At 40.5% G+C, this 19619-nt stretch overlaps 1 protein-coding gene across 2 annotated transcripts in view; it reads left to right on the top strand.

The window, feature by feature from the left end:
- The window catches only part of NETO1 (neuropilin and tolloid like 1), a 140213-nt gene that overhangs the window by 18051 nt on the left and 102543 nt on the right, over window positions 1–19619 (top strand). For both annotated transcript variants that reach the window (XM_054985486.1, XM_054985487.1), the window contains exon 4: window positions 3658–3906. In XM_054985486.1, the coding sequence (XP_054841461.1) occupies window positions 3658–3906 (249 nt within the window). The remainder of the gene's footprint in view (window positions 1–3657; window positions 3907–19619) is intronic.

Raw genomic sequence — 19619 nt, forward strand, 5'->3', positions numbered from 1 at the left:
AGAGTACAGAGTCACCACAGAAACCTTTCTAGTACCTCTAAAGGAGGCACATTTCCTCTATTGCCATGTAGACCAAAAATCTACTGATTCTGAAATCTGAATCCCTGGCAGTTCTGTTTGAGTATGAATGCTGATGAAACTTTGGTTTTACACCAGTTTTATGTTGTTGTTAGAGTGTTGGACTAGGATGGAGACTCAGATTTGAATTCCAACTCTGCTTGCTGGGTGGCCTTAGGCCATTCACACACTTTCAGTCTAACCTACCTCACAAGGCAGGTATCTGAAGAACTGAGCTCTGACTCATGAAAGCTCATACCCCACCACAAATTTTGTTAGCCTTATAGGTGTTACTGGACTCTTTTCTACTGCTACAGACAAACATGGTTACCATTACTGTGGGGATAGAATGGAGAGGAGGAGAATTATGTAAGCCACCTTGGGTCTCCACTGGTATATATATATAAAATCCACTGGGGAATGAATGAATGAATTGCCCCAATGACTTCTGCTTAATCTGTACAGGTGTGAAAAAGGGGGTGCTCTTACCATGGCAGACTGGGCAGAGGAATTGATTTGGGTAACATGAGTTACCAGTAGAGATGGGCACTAACCTAAATACGAACCAAAAAAACCCACGAACCAGGCCAGTTTGAGGTTTGCGAACCAGGGTTCTATTGGACTACTAGTCCAGTACTAGTCTACTGGACTACTAGTTCGTTTGGTTCGTATTAAAGGGCCAATTTAAATGGACCTTTCCCTGGGGGAAAGGGCCACTTAAACTTTTCCTGCCACTTGCAAGCAACAGCTCCCTTTAAACTATCAGCTGGCAGGCAGGGGGGACCTCCCCCTGCTGACTAACAGCTGATAGTTTAAAGGGACCTGCTGCTTGCAAGTGGCAGGGCCCTTTAAACGGCCCAACCCCCAACCCCAACCTCCACCTCCACCCTTTAAGAAAGGTAACACAAATCTGAGATGCTTAGGAATAACATATCACCTCCCATCTGTTTTTTTTTCAAATTCTGATCCTTACCAGCCAATGGCATTTCTCCCTTCTAATCAGATCATTGTAATGGAGGAGCACAGAGTACTCCCAGCCAACCCCAGCTAATTTCAAACTGCAGAGAGCTGCTTTCCTCCTCCCCTCCCTTTGTGGGGTGGAGAGTTTATTTCCCTTTGAAAATAGAAAGCTTGGGCTTGTTCAGAACTCAAACACTTTGTCCAATTTTCTTGAAATTTGGGAGTTCTTTGGTGGACAGGCAGAAGAAGCTCTGCTGTAATTTTGGTGACATTTGGTTGAGAAATAATTACTCCACCCCCCTCCAAGACCCCCTTAGGGCATAATAGAAAAATTCCAGTGCCCATCTGGAGATCTCCTGCTAGGCTGCCATCATTTTAGAAAACAGTAGAGAGAAGAGTGGCTGCTCAGAGGAGGCTCTGCTTTGGGGGTCTGCAAAATCAAACTCATTTGTTCAATCTGCCTGAAATTTAGGACTAGTGTTGCCAACTCTGAACTGGGAAATTCCTCGAGATTTTGAGGGAGAAGCCTGGGAAGGCAGGGTGTTGGGAGGAGCCTCAATGGAGGGGCCATAGACTCCATCATTCAAAGAAGCCATTTTCTGCAGGAGAATGGATCTCTGTTGTCTGGAGTTCAGTTGTTTTTACAGGTTGGCAACCCTACTTAGGAGGTCTTAGATTAGAGGGAGGATTGTGTTCTGTGCAAATATGGTGCCATCATCTTCATAAACATCTGCCCCAGACCCTATTGAAAATAATGGTCCCAAGGGGGGCGGGACCATGGATTTCACTCCCAAACTGGTAATATCCTTCCCAGAAATGAGCAGTCACAGGAAAAACACAGAAATTATAACAAATTTTTCTCAGTGTACACCCCTGATCCCTAGTGCTAATAGCCATGACTGAATTTGTTCAAAATCAATAGTATGTTAGTTTGGTCTATGCCTTAAATCAAAATGCTTCTAGCCTTGAGCTGAATCCCCCACCAACCAATACTGTGTTGTGGATAAGAAGATTCTATATAATTAGAAAGAAATTCCAGGCATTATACAGTAGTGTTTTAAAGAAGCATATTTAATTTGGATCTACAGTGGAAATGTGGGCAAAATCAATCAAACTTTTCATTCTGTATTTATGTATATCTCCCAATACATATTAATTCTTTTTATTTACTAAACTGTGCTGAATCTCACACTTTGCATTTGAAATAAAATTATGTTTAGCTCAAAATGTCTGGAAAATAAATAAAATTTTGCTTTATCAATTTTGTTGGACTAGACATTTTTCTGGCAACATATCTTTGATTATGGATTGAAGAGATAATGTTTTCTAAAATAGGGGATTTAAGTCTAGCTGTTTCTTGCTTTTAATTTGTCATGTGACCCCAGTCCTTGGCAAAGGACATAGAAAGCTCTTAAATAATCCTTTGAACCATCACATAATGCTTTGCTGCAGCTCAATCTATTTTGTTAATCCAAAAGATGGACCATGAGGTGAATGTCTTCAGTTTAAACATTCCAATAGGAAGAGATGAAGAATATAAGAGGTTAACTGTGCAATCCAATGCAGAGTTTCTTCACTTGTTTCTGGAATAATTCTACATGGGATTGCACTATTAATCTAGTAGGAAAAGTAACTGAACAATCAACTCTGGGGGTGGGGTTAAAGTACTATGTTTATTTAATGTGCAGCTTGTTCCCGCAGCAACATTCCCAATGCATGTGCTGTATTTATATCATCCATTGGAATTTGTAACCATCTGGATCTCTTGAGATGCAGGGCTCAGCTTCAGGGAAAACTTAGATAATTAATAAACTTCATGAACTGGGCTGAGGCCAGAAGCATCTTAACCACATACCATTACTTTCTGGTTGAGTTTGTGGGCAGGTGGGAGAATCTGCACTGTTGCAGCAGAATGGTGGTTGGTGCCGGGTGCCTGGTCCTCAATCCACCTGGGCTCTGGACTTTATACATGTAAAAATGTTTCCTTTTAAATCCATAAACCAACAAATTAATGGATGAATGCATGAATGTTCAACTTTTTAAAAAGGCAGACTTTGCAAAGTAGAAGAAAAAGAGAGAGCTGAGCCAGAAATTAAATCTTTGGTACATCAGTCATTTACATTCTGAAGCTGGGCTTAGACAGTGATTTTGAGACATATTTTCTCTTTCTCTGTGGAGGGGTTTGGAAAGGGTTTCCCATTATCTGCCTCTGCATGAGCTCCAGCTGAGCTCCAGGTACCAACTGTATTAGTTAGAACAGATAGCTTTCTTGTTTTACTGCTTATAGATCTGCTGAGACAGTGCTGGTTTTTAACTACCTTGTTTAAGTGTTAATTAATAAAGATTTATATATTTTTAAGCAGTAGTCCTTTATCTTTGAGTTAGACCTCATTATCTGGTGGCTTTGTCTGGGTTAAAGAAAAGGCTCGTCTAGGTTCCGGGCACTGGGAATCAAAACAACGGTTTGCAGTAGTTTACCTTTCTCAACTCTTTGAAGAGTTTAGGCCCTGTTGAGTGGAGGCAAGGAAAGAAGCTGCTTATCCATTACAGTTGTGTAGGGTAGTTGGGAAATGAATGATACATTTGAAAGAAAATAAATTTAGAGTGAAAACTAACTAGTGGTTTTATTTTAATCTCCAGCTGCCCCAAGACAATGTATTGAATTACATTTCGATGAAAAATATTCTATAGAGCCTTCCTGGGAATGTAAATTTGATCATATTGAAGTGCGGGATGGACCTTTTGGATTTTCCCCAATCATTGGTCGTTTCTGTGGAGAACAAAATCCACCAAAAATAAAATCCAGTGGCAGATTCCTGTGGATTAAATTTTTTGCTGATGGTGAACTTGAATCTCTGGGATTTTCTGCACAGTACAATTTCACACCTGGTGAGTACAAACTCTTTTAATTTGTAGTCCGGATTTTGTGATGTTATATAAAAATATCACAAATTTGTACACTGAAACTTAAAAGAAATGGAGGCCATGGAAATGGTAAAATGTATGCTTTTTTACTTTCAGAATGCATCAGCCTCTTTTCACAAAAATTAATGTGTGCTGTTTTCTACAGTGCATTTCTCCATCTACCATCTGTGTTTATTGCTACAGAGAGTGGCTTATAATGCTTTTTAAAAACACTGTAATGATTTGCCTTGGGTAGTAATGAATGGGTTAGATAATGTAACCATATTTTCCATGCTGTGAACATTATTATCACATACTAGCCCAGTTGTTTGAATCTTCCACCACATGTTGAGTCCCTCTATAATAGCATGTTCATGTTGTGCAAGTAGCACTTGTCAGTGTGATTAAAGTTGTATATGATAAGCTTATTCACTATGTATTGGGCTATCATCAGTGGGCTACTGGAATTTGCCTAATGGCTTCATACAGTTCATCTCTTTTACTCGAGTAAAGAATATTGTGCATTTGATACAGAAATAATGGAAAGATGTCATGAATTTTTTTGAAAAAGTATTGTAACTGTTATATATACTATCAATAAAAATGTTTTTGATTTTTCTTTAGCCATTCCTCTTGCTTTTGAACACTATCATTTGTAAAGGGCAGATTCCACAGAGATAAATAATTTTTTCCCTTCTCTCTGTCAGAACAAGGTGATAGTTGTTTTGCTAAAAGATTCTGAGATCCAGTGACTAGCATGCATTCAATTAAGCTCTTCCATGAAAGATTTTCCTAATCTTAATTGCAGTGGTCCAATTAAGCCATTTGTCAAGTTGTCTAGTTTAATTTATGAGGCTAAAATGGAGATCTGCAGTCATGTTTCTAATGAAATAGTTCCTGTCTAATTATAATTTTAGAAAAAAACTTTCTGTGAATTTATGGCTGCAGTCAAACTGCAGTGCAGCAACCACCAAAGGCTGCACTGGTGGAGTTCAGTAAGCTTTCCAGATGTATGGAAGAAAAACTTGTATCTATGATTACTTGATCTGAGAAGTGCTGCTGAGATAATTATGCCTGCCTGTCAATTCACTGATAATTTTTCCATTACGTATCTATGGTACAATAAAATGCATACTCCTGTTATTCATGCCAGTAAATGTAGACTGACATCTATTGTATGCAAGTTTTATACTCAGAGTACCTTGAAAGTGTTGGACTGGGAGTGGAGAAACTTGGGTTCAAATCCTCATTGACTAGGAGTGAGCAATCCAGAATCTCCAGGCTGAAAATATATGCGAGAATTAATGTTTCATATTGTTACTGCTATTTTCCATAATGGTTACACAAATCCAGGATTCTTGGGCATTAGGAAAAACACCCTCCCCCCCCCCCCAAATCTGTAGTTTTGTGTTTAGATACTTACCAGCAGCAGCAGAAAATGTCTTGTTTTTCTTTGTTTCTCTGAATTACCCATGCAATGGCCCAGGAAGGCAGCTCCCAGCTGGCACAAGCAAGGCACAGGGCCAGAGCTTTGGTTCTGATCCACTCCTCCTTCTTCTTGTCCTCCTTTGTGGGGGCAGTGCACTTTTTTCTTTGCATATATGATGGCTAGGGGCACCTTGTTCAGGAACTTGTAGAATTTGACTCCTTGATACAATTTACTTGAAATGTGGGGGTTCTTTTGTGGACAGGACTGCAATTTTGGTGTCATTTGGCTGAAAAAGAGCTCTCACCCCCCAACTCCCTCATAGGGAATAATGCTAGAACTACAGGATGGGATAAGGAGGTTTTCTGCAAAAGAAGCCTTATTAACTTCCAAATAGGAATCAAATAACAGCCCACAATGAGGAAGGATGGCAAATGCAGTTTCCAGTTGTCCAGTTGTTCTAGTTGTGTATGTGTGTGTGTGTATAATATAATTTGAAAACATATTATACTCGACATTTTTTTAGTCCACCATGTTTCACAAATATTAGTGAACTGGTTGTTAGATGTCTCTGGATGCTCTTGTGAAAACAGTTTATTGTTGTTTATTTCTGGCATTGTGTAATTGTGTACAGTGGGTAAGGTAGGTTGTCAGTGGTAGAAATACTGCAAGCAGTCAGGAGTAGAGATGGGCACAAACAGAAAAAAACCAAACCATGCAATTCGTGGTTCATCACATTTCACAAACCACGAACCATGAACTTTCACAAATCTGCCCCGGTTTGTGAACTGGTTTGTTTGGTTCGTGAAAACGTCACATCCAGGTCAGCAAATCATCACTTCTAGGTCAGCAGAAGGTCACTTCCGGGCCAATAGAAGGACGCTTCTGGGTCAGCAGAAGGTCCACAGGAAGTCCATCCCCTGTTGCCTAGGAAACTGATTGATCAATGTCAGGCTGTCTGCAGAGACAAACCAAAAAATGAACCAAACAAACCAGCCTAAAGTTGGTGACAGTTTGTCAGAAATGGGCTCTGATGAACTACTGGTTCGCGAACCATGAACCGGCCCGGTTTGTCACGAACTTTAGTTCGTATTTCAGTTTGCACCGATCTCAGTGGATGCTGTTTGCTTCTATCCCCTTCAGGGAATACAAACAAAACATTTGCCCTTGAAATATTCAAACCAACACCTGCCATTCCTTAACTACATTCAAAACCCTTCCTAAGCCAAAGTGCCCATAATGTAATTGGGGAAAACATTTTGAAAAGACAGAACTATTAGTGTAATCCTCTTCAGTGGGAAAGTTTGTGTAACACTCTGCTAGTTTGTGATGTCCACTTCAGTTACTGCTGAGTCTATTTCACCCTACTTTGTTGTCTGGAAGCTTTAAATCAGACAGCTAGATGTTGGCAGACATAAAAATTTTGGAATCTTACTGACTTTCATTAATTTATCAATTTGGATTAAATATATTCATAAATAAAGGTATTTCAGTTAAGATTTTCATTAATTTCTGAATGAGCATCCATAGTTGTGTCATCATAGCAATCGAAGAAGTGCCAGAATGTCAGATGCCCCAGTGCATTGGTACTATTAGATTAGGCAGGATTTTTGTCCATAAGTCAATTAGGTACCTCCTGGTTACACTACAAGTCTGGTAGCATCCATATAACAATAAAGGATTCTGAAGATTTCTTCCAATGACAAAAGTTTTGGACTTGGTCGCTCTACTGATGGAATTATTTCACGTGAAATGTTTATATGCACATTGTTCTTTTCAAGGGAGGTTTGGGGAAATGAGGCTCTAGGGAAGCTGTTTTTGTATCTAATGACACCAAAATCATATAGAACACAGTCCTCTCTCCAAATCATTGACACACTGAGTTTGAGCACCAACAGAACAATGGGGTTTGGCATTTACGGAACCCAAAGAATGCTTGGGGAAAGGCATCAAGGAGAGTGTTAGGTGGCTGCATATGCACACACTGTTCTTTTTTTTGGGGGGGGGGAATGATGCTCTATTTGCACTTAGTCCAAAACCCCAATGAGTTTCTCCTGAATCACTGCATACATGTAAACAATAATGGGCCCCAAAGAGGATGCGTGTCAGAAGGCGCACACAATTAAAGGCCTTAATTTCAGCATCAGGTTTCTTGTCACCTGCCGTGGCCTACTGGAACTGTGACTGGTACTTAACTCAATACCCTGTGTCTCTCAGCTCCTGTTGTTTTTCAAAAGTTACTGTGTTTTTTACCAGAGAACCCTGTAGACCACATTACCATGATTCTTTGCATTTGATCCTCAATCAATCCTGTTTAATGACAGAGCCATCATGTTGTTTCATGCTATACCCAAAATATGATAGAGCACTGGCAGAGAAATGTGGAGGGGTGCTGCCATTCCTTCAATTAAAGCTAGTCAATGTTATGTTTCACTCATAGCCTTCTACACTAAAGATTCCTTTCCTTCCTAAAAACAGTCTACCACAGTGAGATGGGGAGCCATAGGGAGGTGTCTTTGGTTTTGTTAATGGGACATTGAGGGAATGAAGGATGAGAAGATGACCCTCTTTCTTTTCTTTATATTTTACCAATAAAGGTGGGAGACTGGGCAGGTCACGCTGACTAAAACTATTAACCTAGAGTTGAATGATGAAAGACAAGAAGTTAAACTGAAGCCAAAACCACTGTCTCAGTAGAGAAAATGAAGGGAGCCCAGTCTTTAATCAGACTAAGCCACATGGAATATTGATCTGGAAAAACTTCAGCATCCTCATGGAACAGGGCACAGCCCTGCTATCTCCACTCATTTAACACTGGGTTACCAGCTTTATTCAGAGTCTGGAAAAGATGAATAAGTTTTTTTCCAAGCAAGATGAAGCATTTCCTGGTGCTTTTTGACCCATTATCTTAGGCTGACTTTTGCAGTCACATTTGGCTTGCAGTGGCACCTAACTAAAGGACAGCAGCAGCAGAGGGTCACTGAATGGACAGCAACCTGGTCCACATTTCTGTGGACTTCCTCAATCCTGTAATAATCCTTTATTATTTCCAATTTTCACCTTAATCTGCATAACATGAGCCCCTGTGGCTCCCTTCTCCTCAAACCTGCACGAAGAATAAGATACTCCTGCCCCACACAGTTGCTATCAGCTGCCAGAATTTCTTGCATTGTGTGCAAAAGCACACAGAAAGGAAAGGAGCACTCTTTGGTTTCCTTCACAGGAAGGGCGTCTCTTTTCTCTGTTTTTTTACTAGTAAAAGTGCGAGACCAGACAGGTTGCTCAATCTCCCTTTCCAATTAAAACTGATAACCCAGAATTGAATGAAATAGGAGAAGGCAAAATGAATGGCAAAGTTCTGTAAACGTGCCTGAAGATAATAATCTAACCAGATCGGTCCTTCCATGTGGAATACTGATCCAGAAAGACTTGGATGTGCTCTGTGCAACACTTCAATTGTCTCCCTTTCTTTAACACTGGGTTAACAATTTTAATCAGAAGAGCCTAGGAAAGACAAAAGTCTTTCCAGACAGGATGAAGGTCCGTAACCCATTATTTCAGGGTGACATCTACAGTCACAGTAGTGGCATGTAAGAAAAGAATAGCAGCAGAAGGTTAGTGAATGGGCAACCTAGACCACACATGACTGGGTCCTCCTCAGTGTGGCATTCCTTTAATCATTATTTATTATTTCCAGTTTTACCCTAATATGCATAACCTGTGTGTGTGCACCCACACAAATGTTGTTTACTTGCTGGCCTTTCAGATGTAATGTAGTCCTCTGCAGACATTTTATATAGAGAGTATGAAAAACAAATCCAACAGCAGGTCAATGGGTCATGCAATGCAGGAATTACAGGTTGAAATGCAATTATATAAAATTCAAATGTAATCAAGAAAAGTACAGAGACCATTCACAATAGCAGTAATTGGCAATCAGCCTCATTTTGCTAAGCTAGTGAACACCTCAATGGCTAAGGAACAGATACCTTAATGGGCATGATATCAGAAGTAGTTGGTGGGAGAGATCAAAGTCTGGACAAGGCAGCATCAGCTCCTTTCATCCTGTGAATACTATGGCTGCTTTTGTGGGTGCACCCACAGCCCTTGCTTACACATGAAAACAGTGTGGCAAATTAGTTACTGGATTTCATACCCAGTATAGTACAGATGCTAGAGATCCACAGGTACCTAGCCAGTTGGTAAGAAGGGCAAATTACATTCACTGGAACCTGGGTTGGACCAAATCCTTTCTCCCCCCACCCCCCACAATGAATTGGGTAAGGAGTTAACCTTGGTTTCAGAAGTATCACCTGAGAAGCAACAAAAGCTGGGAAATGATTTTTGACAATGAAGCCCCCCACCAGCATCCTTAAGAAATGCATCCTAGTTAATACTTAAAAGCTTATATGTCATATTTAAACCTTGTGTACAAAAGTCTAAATGATTTTTAAAATTGTTCTATCCCAATAAAATGGGATTTCTACACAGATTCCAATGCTAGGATTGCTCACATGGCATATCTCTGGCTGTAAACAATTAGCTGATGGATGCTGGCTTTCTGCATGCAGTTTCACAGTGAAACAGAGACTAAAATAATGAGAGCAAGCTCCATTTTTCTTTTCAAGGGTTTCTCTGAGTGTTTCATTTTTTGTTGAGTCAGTTTAGATGACTTTGGTCTGATTCATATATCCTCCAGTTTGTGCAGTGAACCTCCACAGCTCACAATGTCTTATGTAAACTGGGTACTCCACAGAGAAACCTGTAATGTCTGATTTGGGCAATCTTTCCCTGATTTGGGAGTGTAGGGTAAGAGGGTATCACACTGTGAATTGGTGCTTAGGGCTTCGGTATGTCAAGGGGCCCATGTTGTTTATTCATAGACAGATAAAAACACTCCTCAAAATAATCATTACTTTCTCCAGTGATGGTCATGAAGGTGTCTGATTTTGAGCTGAATAACATCAGACAATTGCACAGTGTGAGTCTGTTTCTAATGCTGGAGTTATCCTTTGTAATACATTGTTCCCTTGGTTGTCAACACTAGAGGAAAATAATGTGCTGGATTATGTCTTAAAATGACCTCTAGTCTGGGAAAGTGGCCCAATGGCGAGGGCACTTAGAAAAGTCTTGTTTCAACAAGTTTCTCCCTAATGGCATGGAATTCAGTTTTCTCTTGTCTACACAGACAGATGGTTGGAGGGCATCTGTTGCTCAGAGTCATTTTCTGTGGTGAGTCAATTTTGTAAAGCAGCAGACAGAGATCCAGACAGAGAGAGGCTGTGCTCTAAGCTGATCGCTCTTATTCATCTGGAATAATCAGATTTCTTTTTATCTTGGTTTCTCCCTCTTGGAATCTGCAAGGCTGTGGACTCAGATGGCACATTATTATGTTCAATTTCATCAGTTGGTGGAAACCATCTGTGTTTGTACTGGGCTTCATTGATGTAAATGTCAGTCAACAGTGCTTAACATAGTCAACGGCATTGTCTGCTTCAGAAACAAAACTGTATATGTGGATTGCAACACATGAGCAGCAGGAGGATAGTAGGCGTAATTTTTAGAAAGTCATGAAGCCTATATTAATGTGTATGCTTCTAAAGGCATTGCAGAGAAACTAGGAAATTTTGTTGCTTTTGCTTTTCAGATTGTGTTTTCATACATATGTATCTAAGCCCAAGATACAGTTTTATAATGTTTTTACAGGCAATATATACATTTTAATATTGTGAGAAAGTGAACAAATATGACTGTATTGTGCTGTTCTGATTAGATTAACAGTGAAGTTCTGATTAGATTCCCTTAACTAAGAAGAAAATGGTTAAAACCTAGCGGCTTGAAATAAAGACTTTGTTTGGAGAGAGAGAGAAAGCACATTTTCATAATTTTTGGGATGCTATCATTCCCTCCCTTTCCTGTCTTTATCTTTACCTGCTTTTCAGCCTGGATGTTTCAGAAGGGTGTGTTAGTGGATGAACTGCTTCTAGATATGCAACCCAATTTGCATGTGGTGCTGTTAGGTTTCAGACCCTCAGAAGTATCCTGGGATTTGCACCAAAGAGTAAAAAGATGTGAGCCACCCACTTGTTGCATCAAAGGCCTTGAAGTATATCAGCATGCCCTGGGGCCATGTTTAAGCTTTACTAGGCTTCACTTTTGATGTTGAAATTCTTCTAGTATAGCAAGTTGTCCATCACCATGCTACAGACTTCAGAGAATTTGAGGCAAGGCTTCAGCAGGCCCTGTAGCATTTTATGTGGGCAGACATAGTAATGTTATGCGTATATCTGGGGATGCACTAATTTGTATTAGGGATATCATCTATTAGTTAATGTAGCAAAGTTGCACAGTCAGGAACATGTGGAATCGTGTTTGGTGAGACACTCACCAAGCTAGTATATTGCAACAGATTTACATTTACTTGCATTTTTGTACAAGCAGAAGAAACCTAATCTAAATAATGCTGTTCTCTATTATAGGTGACTATCTAATCTGGCTGCAAGTGAGTGGGAGTATGGGAATTTTGCAAATGGGAGTAAGGGAGTCGAAGTATGTATGTGTGTGAGTGGGAGTATGAGTGTGCCGCTTGCAAGCTTGCATAGGACAGCTCTGCAGAGCACTCTTGCTTCTTGCAAGACCAGCAGGAGAGAGAGGACAAAGAGGGCATAAAATGAAGGAAGAGTAAGCTTCCAGATCAAACAAAGAGAGGCATTAGCCAAATACACTCTATTTCTGATGTAATGGGAAACATAGCACCCCCTCCCAGTGTCCAAGTGTGCAGAGTTTCTTCTGTTCCAACAATTTGTTCATTTTGAAACCTGTAATAGATTTTGGAAAAAAATCCATTTCATACATTTAGTCAACATATTTTGAAGTGGCATGTATTGGTTCTTCTCATCTCTAGTTTGTGGCAAAGTTTTTTGAGCAATAAAGGTAATGCTGGGATGTTATTTAAAAGTCTCTATTATCTATACTTACAAGCTTTGAGAAGTTTGATATGTCAGCTAATTGGAGTTGCATCTGTATTAGTCTGAGGGATGATACCCAGAAGGTGAGCTTTGTACACATTTTATAGGGCCAGAGCACTATCCTATAGAAGTTATAGCTTCTATGAAATTCAGTACCTGACAAAACAAGGCAATGGCTGACAAATGTTTACTAGGTCAACTTCTTCCTTCTGTATTTGCAACAAGAAAGAGCATTAGCTGGCCTAAGGTCAAGAGATGTAAGATGTTTCATGATGGAGCATCACTATGCTGTCCTGAGAACAACAGGAAATCATTTGTGCGGCTGACCTCTCACATCTGCTGTATGGTTATAGAATCTGTAATTGTTTCATACTAGTATTGCCAACAGGATATGGATTTTATTATAGTTTAGATTAATTGTGAACAGTCCTAACTATGTCAGGTTATACTGTCCATGTCCAATAATATGTGTATTTTGTTTATAAATATGCGCATATCTTCATGCTGTGACTTGATTATTTGTACATTTGAGGTACCTGAGCTTCTTTCCCTGACTGCTGTAATTTTCCAACATATTTTGTAATATGACATTTACTTTAGGCAGAGACTTTAGATTTCTTTTCTTTAAGAAAAAGATTGGGTGTTTGTTTTGGAAACGTTAACACCAAATGGTAAAACTTTTTAAAAAATTACATAGCATTTATTACTACACAACTGACAGTTTCTGTTCAGTCTTTATTTAAGCACAGTAAAATAGTGGAGACATGTAGGATGCTAAAAAAACCCTACTAATTTGGCTCTCCTCCTGCTTACTAGTGTGCAGGGAGCTGATTGATCAGTGCTCACAAGCAGTGTTACTCTTTTCTGGGTTAGTTTCCATACATACAATGTTGCCCTGTCCTTGCTGCCTTGTCATGCTCTGTTTAAATGTAGCATGATCACACATAATACGCTATACACAAAATAAACACTGGGGAATTTTATAAAAGTCTTCAAATTCAGCGTTTGCTTCTATTTGATTGCTAATTGCTGCTGATCTATCTAGATCTCTAGAACTTCGCACATGTGAATTTTTGCATTGTCCCCTGGGAGTAATTGTTTTTCATCTCCTTGTTGTAATTTAATTACCTGCCCCACCCATCCATGACCATTAAGGGAAACTAATTTCATCTACTGTGCAAGGTAAAAAATGACTTCAAGGCAGAAAGAACTGAAACTCCACCATCACAGTTACTGTGCAGATGCAAAGCTGTTCAGCTTACAGTTTAAGTCGGAAGGCTATGATAAAAGGAGATCCAAGGTTAGTCCATGAGTTGTCATGGTTCTTGAAAATGGTATGTTTGCCTGCCAAACTTATTTTCCACAAAGTTCTGAATGTTCCTCTGTGCCTTGGCATGGATGGTTAGAGGTGGTGGCAGCAAGGTCTCTGGCAGCCCCCCTTTTAAAGCTGCTAGTGTTTTGGTTTTAGAGGGTTTAGCCCCAGCTCCAACCAGAATATTAAAGTAGTAATATTAAAGTATTAGTACAACAATGAGAGAGGTTAATTCCTTTCATTTCCTTTTCCTTGCAGGCAGCTTTTCTAAGACAAAGTTATATCAATTGTAGCAAATCTGACTCTTGGTAATGCTGGTGTTTATGGGTAGAATACCTCAAATGACCTTTCTGCATGCCCAAGGAGAGAACAATGATTTCTGTGGATTTCCCATAATCTTTTAGTCCTGTGTACTGCATCCCATGGTGTTCCTAAGGGCCCTTTCATACCCAGGAGCATCTTGGAGGGGGAAATTGCAAGTGCAGGAGAAAGGCAAGAAAGATCCATTCCATGGACAGTGCTCTGCTTTTAGATATTTGGATTCAAACCTAAAATTTGACAATCTTGCATTTGAGTTATAATCCTATGCATAGTTAACAAGAACCAAATTCTATTGAAATTAATAGTACCACTTCAAGCAAATGTGTAGATGAACATTTGTAATTATTTTACATCTCAGAATAAATTCAAAGAACACCATCTTATATTGCTTATTGCATATAATGATTGAAATGCTAAATAAGGCTGTTTCAGACTCACTTGAGAATGTTCCTTGTTGCTGCAAGGCAATTCTACTGGGGAAGCTGAATCACTGTTGAAACAAAAGACATGTTCTGACATTAGTTGTTTCCACATGTTCTAACATCGCACCACACTCACAGAATGAGGACATCTTCCTGGAGTAATTTCTGATGTCACCACGCCACAAAAATGGGTTCATGCCGTGAAGATGTCAGAAATCACGCCAGAAAGATGTCCTTGTTTCGTGAGTGTGGTACAACATTAGAATGTATGAAAACAGCCATTATTAGGCATTTTATGGGAATAATTTTATGGGAATAATGCACATGTAAATTAGGGTTTCCTACCTCAAGGTGGGGCCTCAAGTTCTCCCAGAGTTACTGATCTCCAGACCTCAGAGATCTGTTCCCCTGGAGAAAATGGCAACTTCACAAGGTAAACTTAATGGTATACCATAAATTTTAGGTGAAATCACTCACCAAATTTTCCCATCCACAGGAACCATCCCCAATCTCCAGGAATTTCCCAAGCTGGAGTTGGCAACTCTGTGTTTCACTGTGAGGTTATGTGATGCAAACCCAGATATTGCTCTGGTGTGAAAGACAGAAGTACTGGGAGAATATTGACTATACCTAGAACAGTACTGTTCACATGAGTGCAAAGAATAATTTGGATATTATTTGTCCCTTAACTGTTACAAGAATACCAAGTACTACCTTGAGTCTAATGCTACTAATTGTGAAAAAGAACAGAGGGAGCTGAACATCTGCAGGAAATGTTAATACTGTTCTAGACAAAAAGCTGAAGAATTCAGTAAGTTCAAAGGAAAAGTGCAGCTTTTCTTGATACAATCAGACTGAAAAGTTCAATACACAAGCCTGATGAGAGCAAAAACTAGTAGTAAGAATAGTATCAAGCAGCTTTCAACTGGTTGATAAAACTGCCAATATCTCTGAGTGTTATGATCACCATATTCTGTTGTGGCTTTTTGCACCTAGCTCTTTTATTCTTACATGCAATTTGACTAGCTGCAGTACATTTGGCATAATTGAAATGTTTGTAATTTTTTTGTTTCTATTTACATTTCTAAATCTGATATTTGTTTAGGACTGGGGGATTAAGGATTTGAGGGATATAAATTTACTCATGCTTTCATTTACATCTGTTCTGGGGAATCTGATCCTTTTTTTTTTTATGCGTTACTGTTACCCTAATTGATATGTGATTTGATTAACACAATTTTGCTGCTCTGCTAAGTTCTCTTGACTATTACTCTGTGGGCATTTTGTTAGAGAAATAAATCAGTTTTGATTTCGTAATACTTAGAACATTTCAAAATCCACAATTGAGAGCAGAGGATTTTTTTTTAAAGTCTGGTTTCCTACGCCCAGTGATTTCCCTAGGGAAGATTTGCTGCTGATGTTTTGAGTATTTTCCACGTAATACCATAAGTCTTAATAAACAGAAATGTTTTCCCAAATCAGCATGCAATGCCCAGCCTTTTCCTCATGGAAGAAAATGTTAGCAAACGATTCTGAGACATCTTTCTTTCTGTGAATGTTTTAATACTGGATGAGAAGGGATGTGTAAGTCTCTTGCACAGTGTTTTGGGTGTGGGCGATGCTTATCCCTGTTGCTGTGAAATGAGAAGGTGAATCTTCTAGAAGGAGTGCCTGCCAGGCTTGGAATGTATACATTTATGTCCAGGTGTGGGTTGGAGCCAGTGTTGGAGAAAGTCATGGCTGGGACTAAATGTAATCTACAGGCCAGCAGTTAGCCTTTGGTATATAATTCTTGTGTTGTTTCTTCCTATTGAAGTTTGAGCAAAACTACCCTATAAATACACTGACTGAAAAATGGCCACAAGAGCTTTCATCGTTAAACCTAGTATGTTAAATATAGAGATGAAACTGATAATATAGATCCCACACCAAAATACAGTTGGTGTAGCCAGTTTGGTGTAGTGGTTAAGAGTGCGGGACCCTAATCTGGAGAATCGGGTTTGATTCCTCACTTCTCCACTTGAAGCCAGCTGGGTGACCTTGGGTCAGTCACAGCTTCTAGCTCTCTCAGCCCCACCCACCTCACAGAGTGTTTTGTTGTGGGGATAATAATGACAGTTTGTAAACCATTCTGAGTGGGTGTTAAGTCATCCTGAAAGGCAGTATATAAATTGAATGTTATTATTATTATATAAGTTTATCAACAACTAGCAAAACTACTTAAAAGCATGTGCCAGCTCATAATGTGCATATGTTTACACAGCAATCTTTTCAAGTTTCTAGCAGTGGTAGGTTGAAAAACAACAAAAGATGAATGTTCCATGACATGGATAGCCAGTATTGTGGGGAAGCTAAGCAGAAACTTCTGTAGAAATAGGCAGATTTCATCCTGCCCTAGTGTTGCATGATCTGATCAATGCTTTCTTAAATGTTTAACTGTTGTCTTCTATGGAGAACCCACACCAGCTGTGTCCAGGCAACTGCTGAGTTACTTTACGTTATATCCCAGATGTGTGATGTGACTAGACATGGGCATGAACCAAAATTTTTTAACGAATCTGCAGTTCGTGGTTTGGTGCCGATGACGATCCCTAAGTTGCAAACTGCAACGGACATTTCCCGTTGCCGAACCAGTCCATGGTTTGCGGTTTGTGGTGCTCAAAATGGCCCCCCTTGCACTTAGAGAGCCCATATTCACAGGGAATATGTAGCAGGCTCTCCTCCAGCCAGCAACCAAGTTTGGTCAAGATTGCAATAGGGATCTTGGAGTTATACCCTCTCCAATCCGAGGCCCCCAGGAAACTCCCACAAAAATCCAAGCTCAATTATACTCTCTCTGTCTCTCCCCAAAGGCTAGCAAGTAGCAAGCGACAGCTCTCACACTCCACTGCTTGCTGAAAGTGAAAGCCAGCCTAAGAGCGCAGTGCTTTTTATAAGCTGAGGCACCATAGAGCAATGCAGGAGGTCTGTGTTTGGCTGTCAGAGCTGCCTATCAGGGTTTGCAGGGATGAGATTGGAGTGCCCGTGGCTACAGAACACCCCCTCCCTCCCCCGCGTGTCTTCTCCCAACTTGTAACCGCTTTGCAGCTCCATGGTTGGAAGGAAGACCTGCCGATCAATGTAAACTGGGCTTCGATTTGTGTTTCCAGGGCGACAGAAGGAGCGCAGACAGAGTTCAGGCATTCCCCCGGCTCCGTTTTCAGGGGAATTGATTGCTGGTGCCTGACTGTCTGGCTTCCCAAACCGTGGCCAAACGCACTGAACCAGGCTTCTTCCAAACACTGGTTCATTTGCCGTGGACAATCACGAACTGCCGGATCGCGATCGCCAATTTCGTGGGTTTTTGAAGTTCATAATGCGGTTCGTGCCCATGTCTAGATGTGACCATTAGAGGTATGAAAAATGTGTCTTATGTAACCCTTCCTTTATCTTCAGCTGACATGCAATATCCAGGTATTGTACTTTCTGAAGGGAATTTTCAACATTTCCATTTTAGAAGAATTAAAATTCTCACAGCATGCACACAAGGAAGTGTGAAACAGTATTTTTCCCCTACGTGTTTGTGAGGGGTGTGTTTGTGAGGGGTGTGTTTGGGGTGTGTTTGTTTTTACAAAAATGGAATGCAGAGGTAAGGGGATCTAAAGCCTTTCCCCTCATGTCACTATGCTCCATTTCTATCTGCATTTTCTCCCACGTAGCTGAATTCTTCCAGTATCAGAGCCGGGGAAGAGACAATATACTTCAAGCAGCGGACTGGCTTTTTAAAAAATTGAGCTATTGGATCAGTAATTAAGTTGGTATACTTTACAAGAAATAATTTGATATTTCAGATAATTTATTGATGGTCACTTTCCATTTTGTACAGAACAACAAAGATAGCATTTGCCCTCCATATATTTGTCTGTATTTTTGCAAACTGGTGATATTTGTACTAATAGCACAGTTAGGGTGGGTGGAGTAGGTTGACTTCCCATCTGGTTTTGTTTATAAACATACCTTCTTTATTATATGTGAACTGGTGATTTTCAGCAAGTTGTGTTCCCCCATGTCTAAAAAGTGCTAAAGGTACTGCTTTTAAGTACTATAAGGACGTCTGTGACTTTTCAGGTGCCGAATCAGCAATTTTCCTTTGCATAGAGAGATTATCAGATCCTTTGTATCTCCTACATGTATGTGTTTTCTTTAATACGACAGGTAAGGAAGCCTTAGCCGTTTTTCTGCATCCCATGAGAGAACATGGAAGTGACATCAGTCCACTCTAGGAATTGCTGGGAAATCTGTGGTTTTACCATGCAGTTTCTGGCAATTTCAAGAGAGGTATGATATCACTTCTGAGTTTACTAAGAAGAGATGTCATGTCATCACACTGTCACCCGATGGTGTCTCCAGTGCTCCCACCCCCAGACTCCTATCAGGTTCCAGGTCATGTTTGGGCAATCCTGGGCCCATTCCAGTCTGGCTTCCATCCAGACCACGGGATGGAGACAATGCTGGTCGTCCTCACAGATGAACTATGTAGGCACCTGGATCAAGGTGGGTCTGTGCTGCTGGTTCTTTTGGATCTCTCAGCAGCATTCAACATGATTGACTATGAATTATTGACCCACTGCCTCGTTGATATGGGGATTCAAGGGATTGCCTTGCAGTGGCTTGTCTCTTTTCTCCGTGGTAGGGGACAGAGAGTGGCTCTCAAGGAGAGGTTATCTACTCACCAACCATTGGTGTGCGGCATCCCCCTTGTTGTTCAATCTTTATATGCATCCCTCACCCAGTTGGCATGAAGTTTTGGACTAGATTGTCACCAATATGCGGATGACACCCAATATGCGGATGACACCCAGTTGTATTTGTTGATGGCTGGCTGGCCTGACTCTGCCCCAGATATCCTGGTGAGAGCTTTAGTGGCCATGTCTGGATGTGTGAAGCAGAGTCGGCTGAAACTGAACCCAGCAAAGATGGAGGTCCTGTACTTGGCCATGGGCTGCTGGATTTGGGAATTTTGCTACACAGGGAGGGGCTAACCTGGTTACAAGAAACCAAAAGCAGGGTAGCCAAGCCACAACCAGGAAACAATAAACACGCTATTAAGTCATAGAATCATAGAGTTGGAAGGGGCCATACAGACCATCTAGTCCAACCCCCTGCCCAGTGCAGGATCAGCCTAAAGCATCTCTGACAAGTATTCATCCAGCCTCGTCTTGAAAACTGCCAGTGAGGGGGAGCTCACCCTAGGCAGCTGAAGTCAATTT

The sequence above is a fragment of the Eublepharis macularius genome, chromosome 7 (assembly GCF_028583425.1).
Source record: "Eublepharis macularius isolate TG4126 chromosome 7, MPM_Emac_v1.0, whole genome shotgun sequence".
Lineage (NCBI taxonomy): Eukaryota > Metazoa > Chordata > Lepidosauria > Squamata > Eublepharidae > Eublepharis > Eublepharis macularius.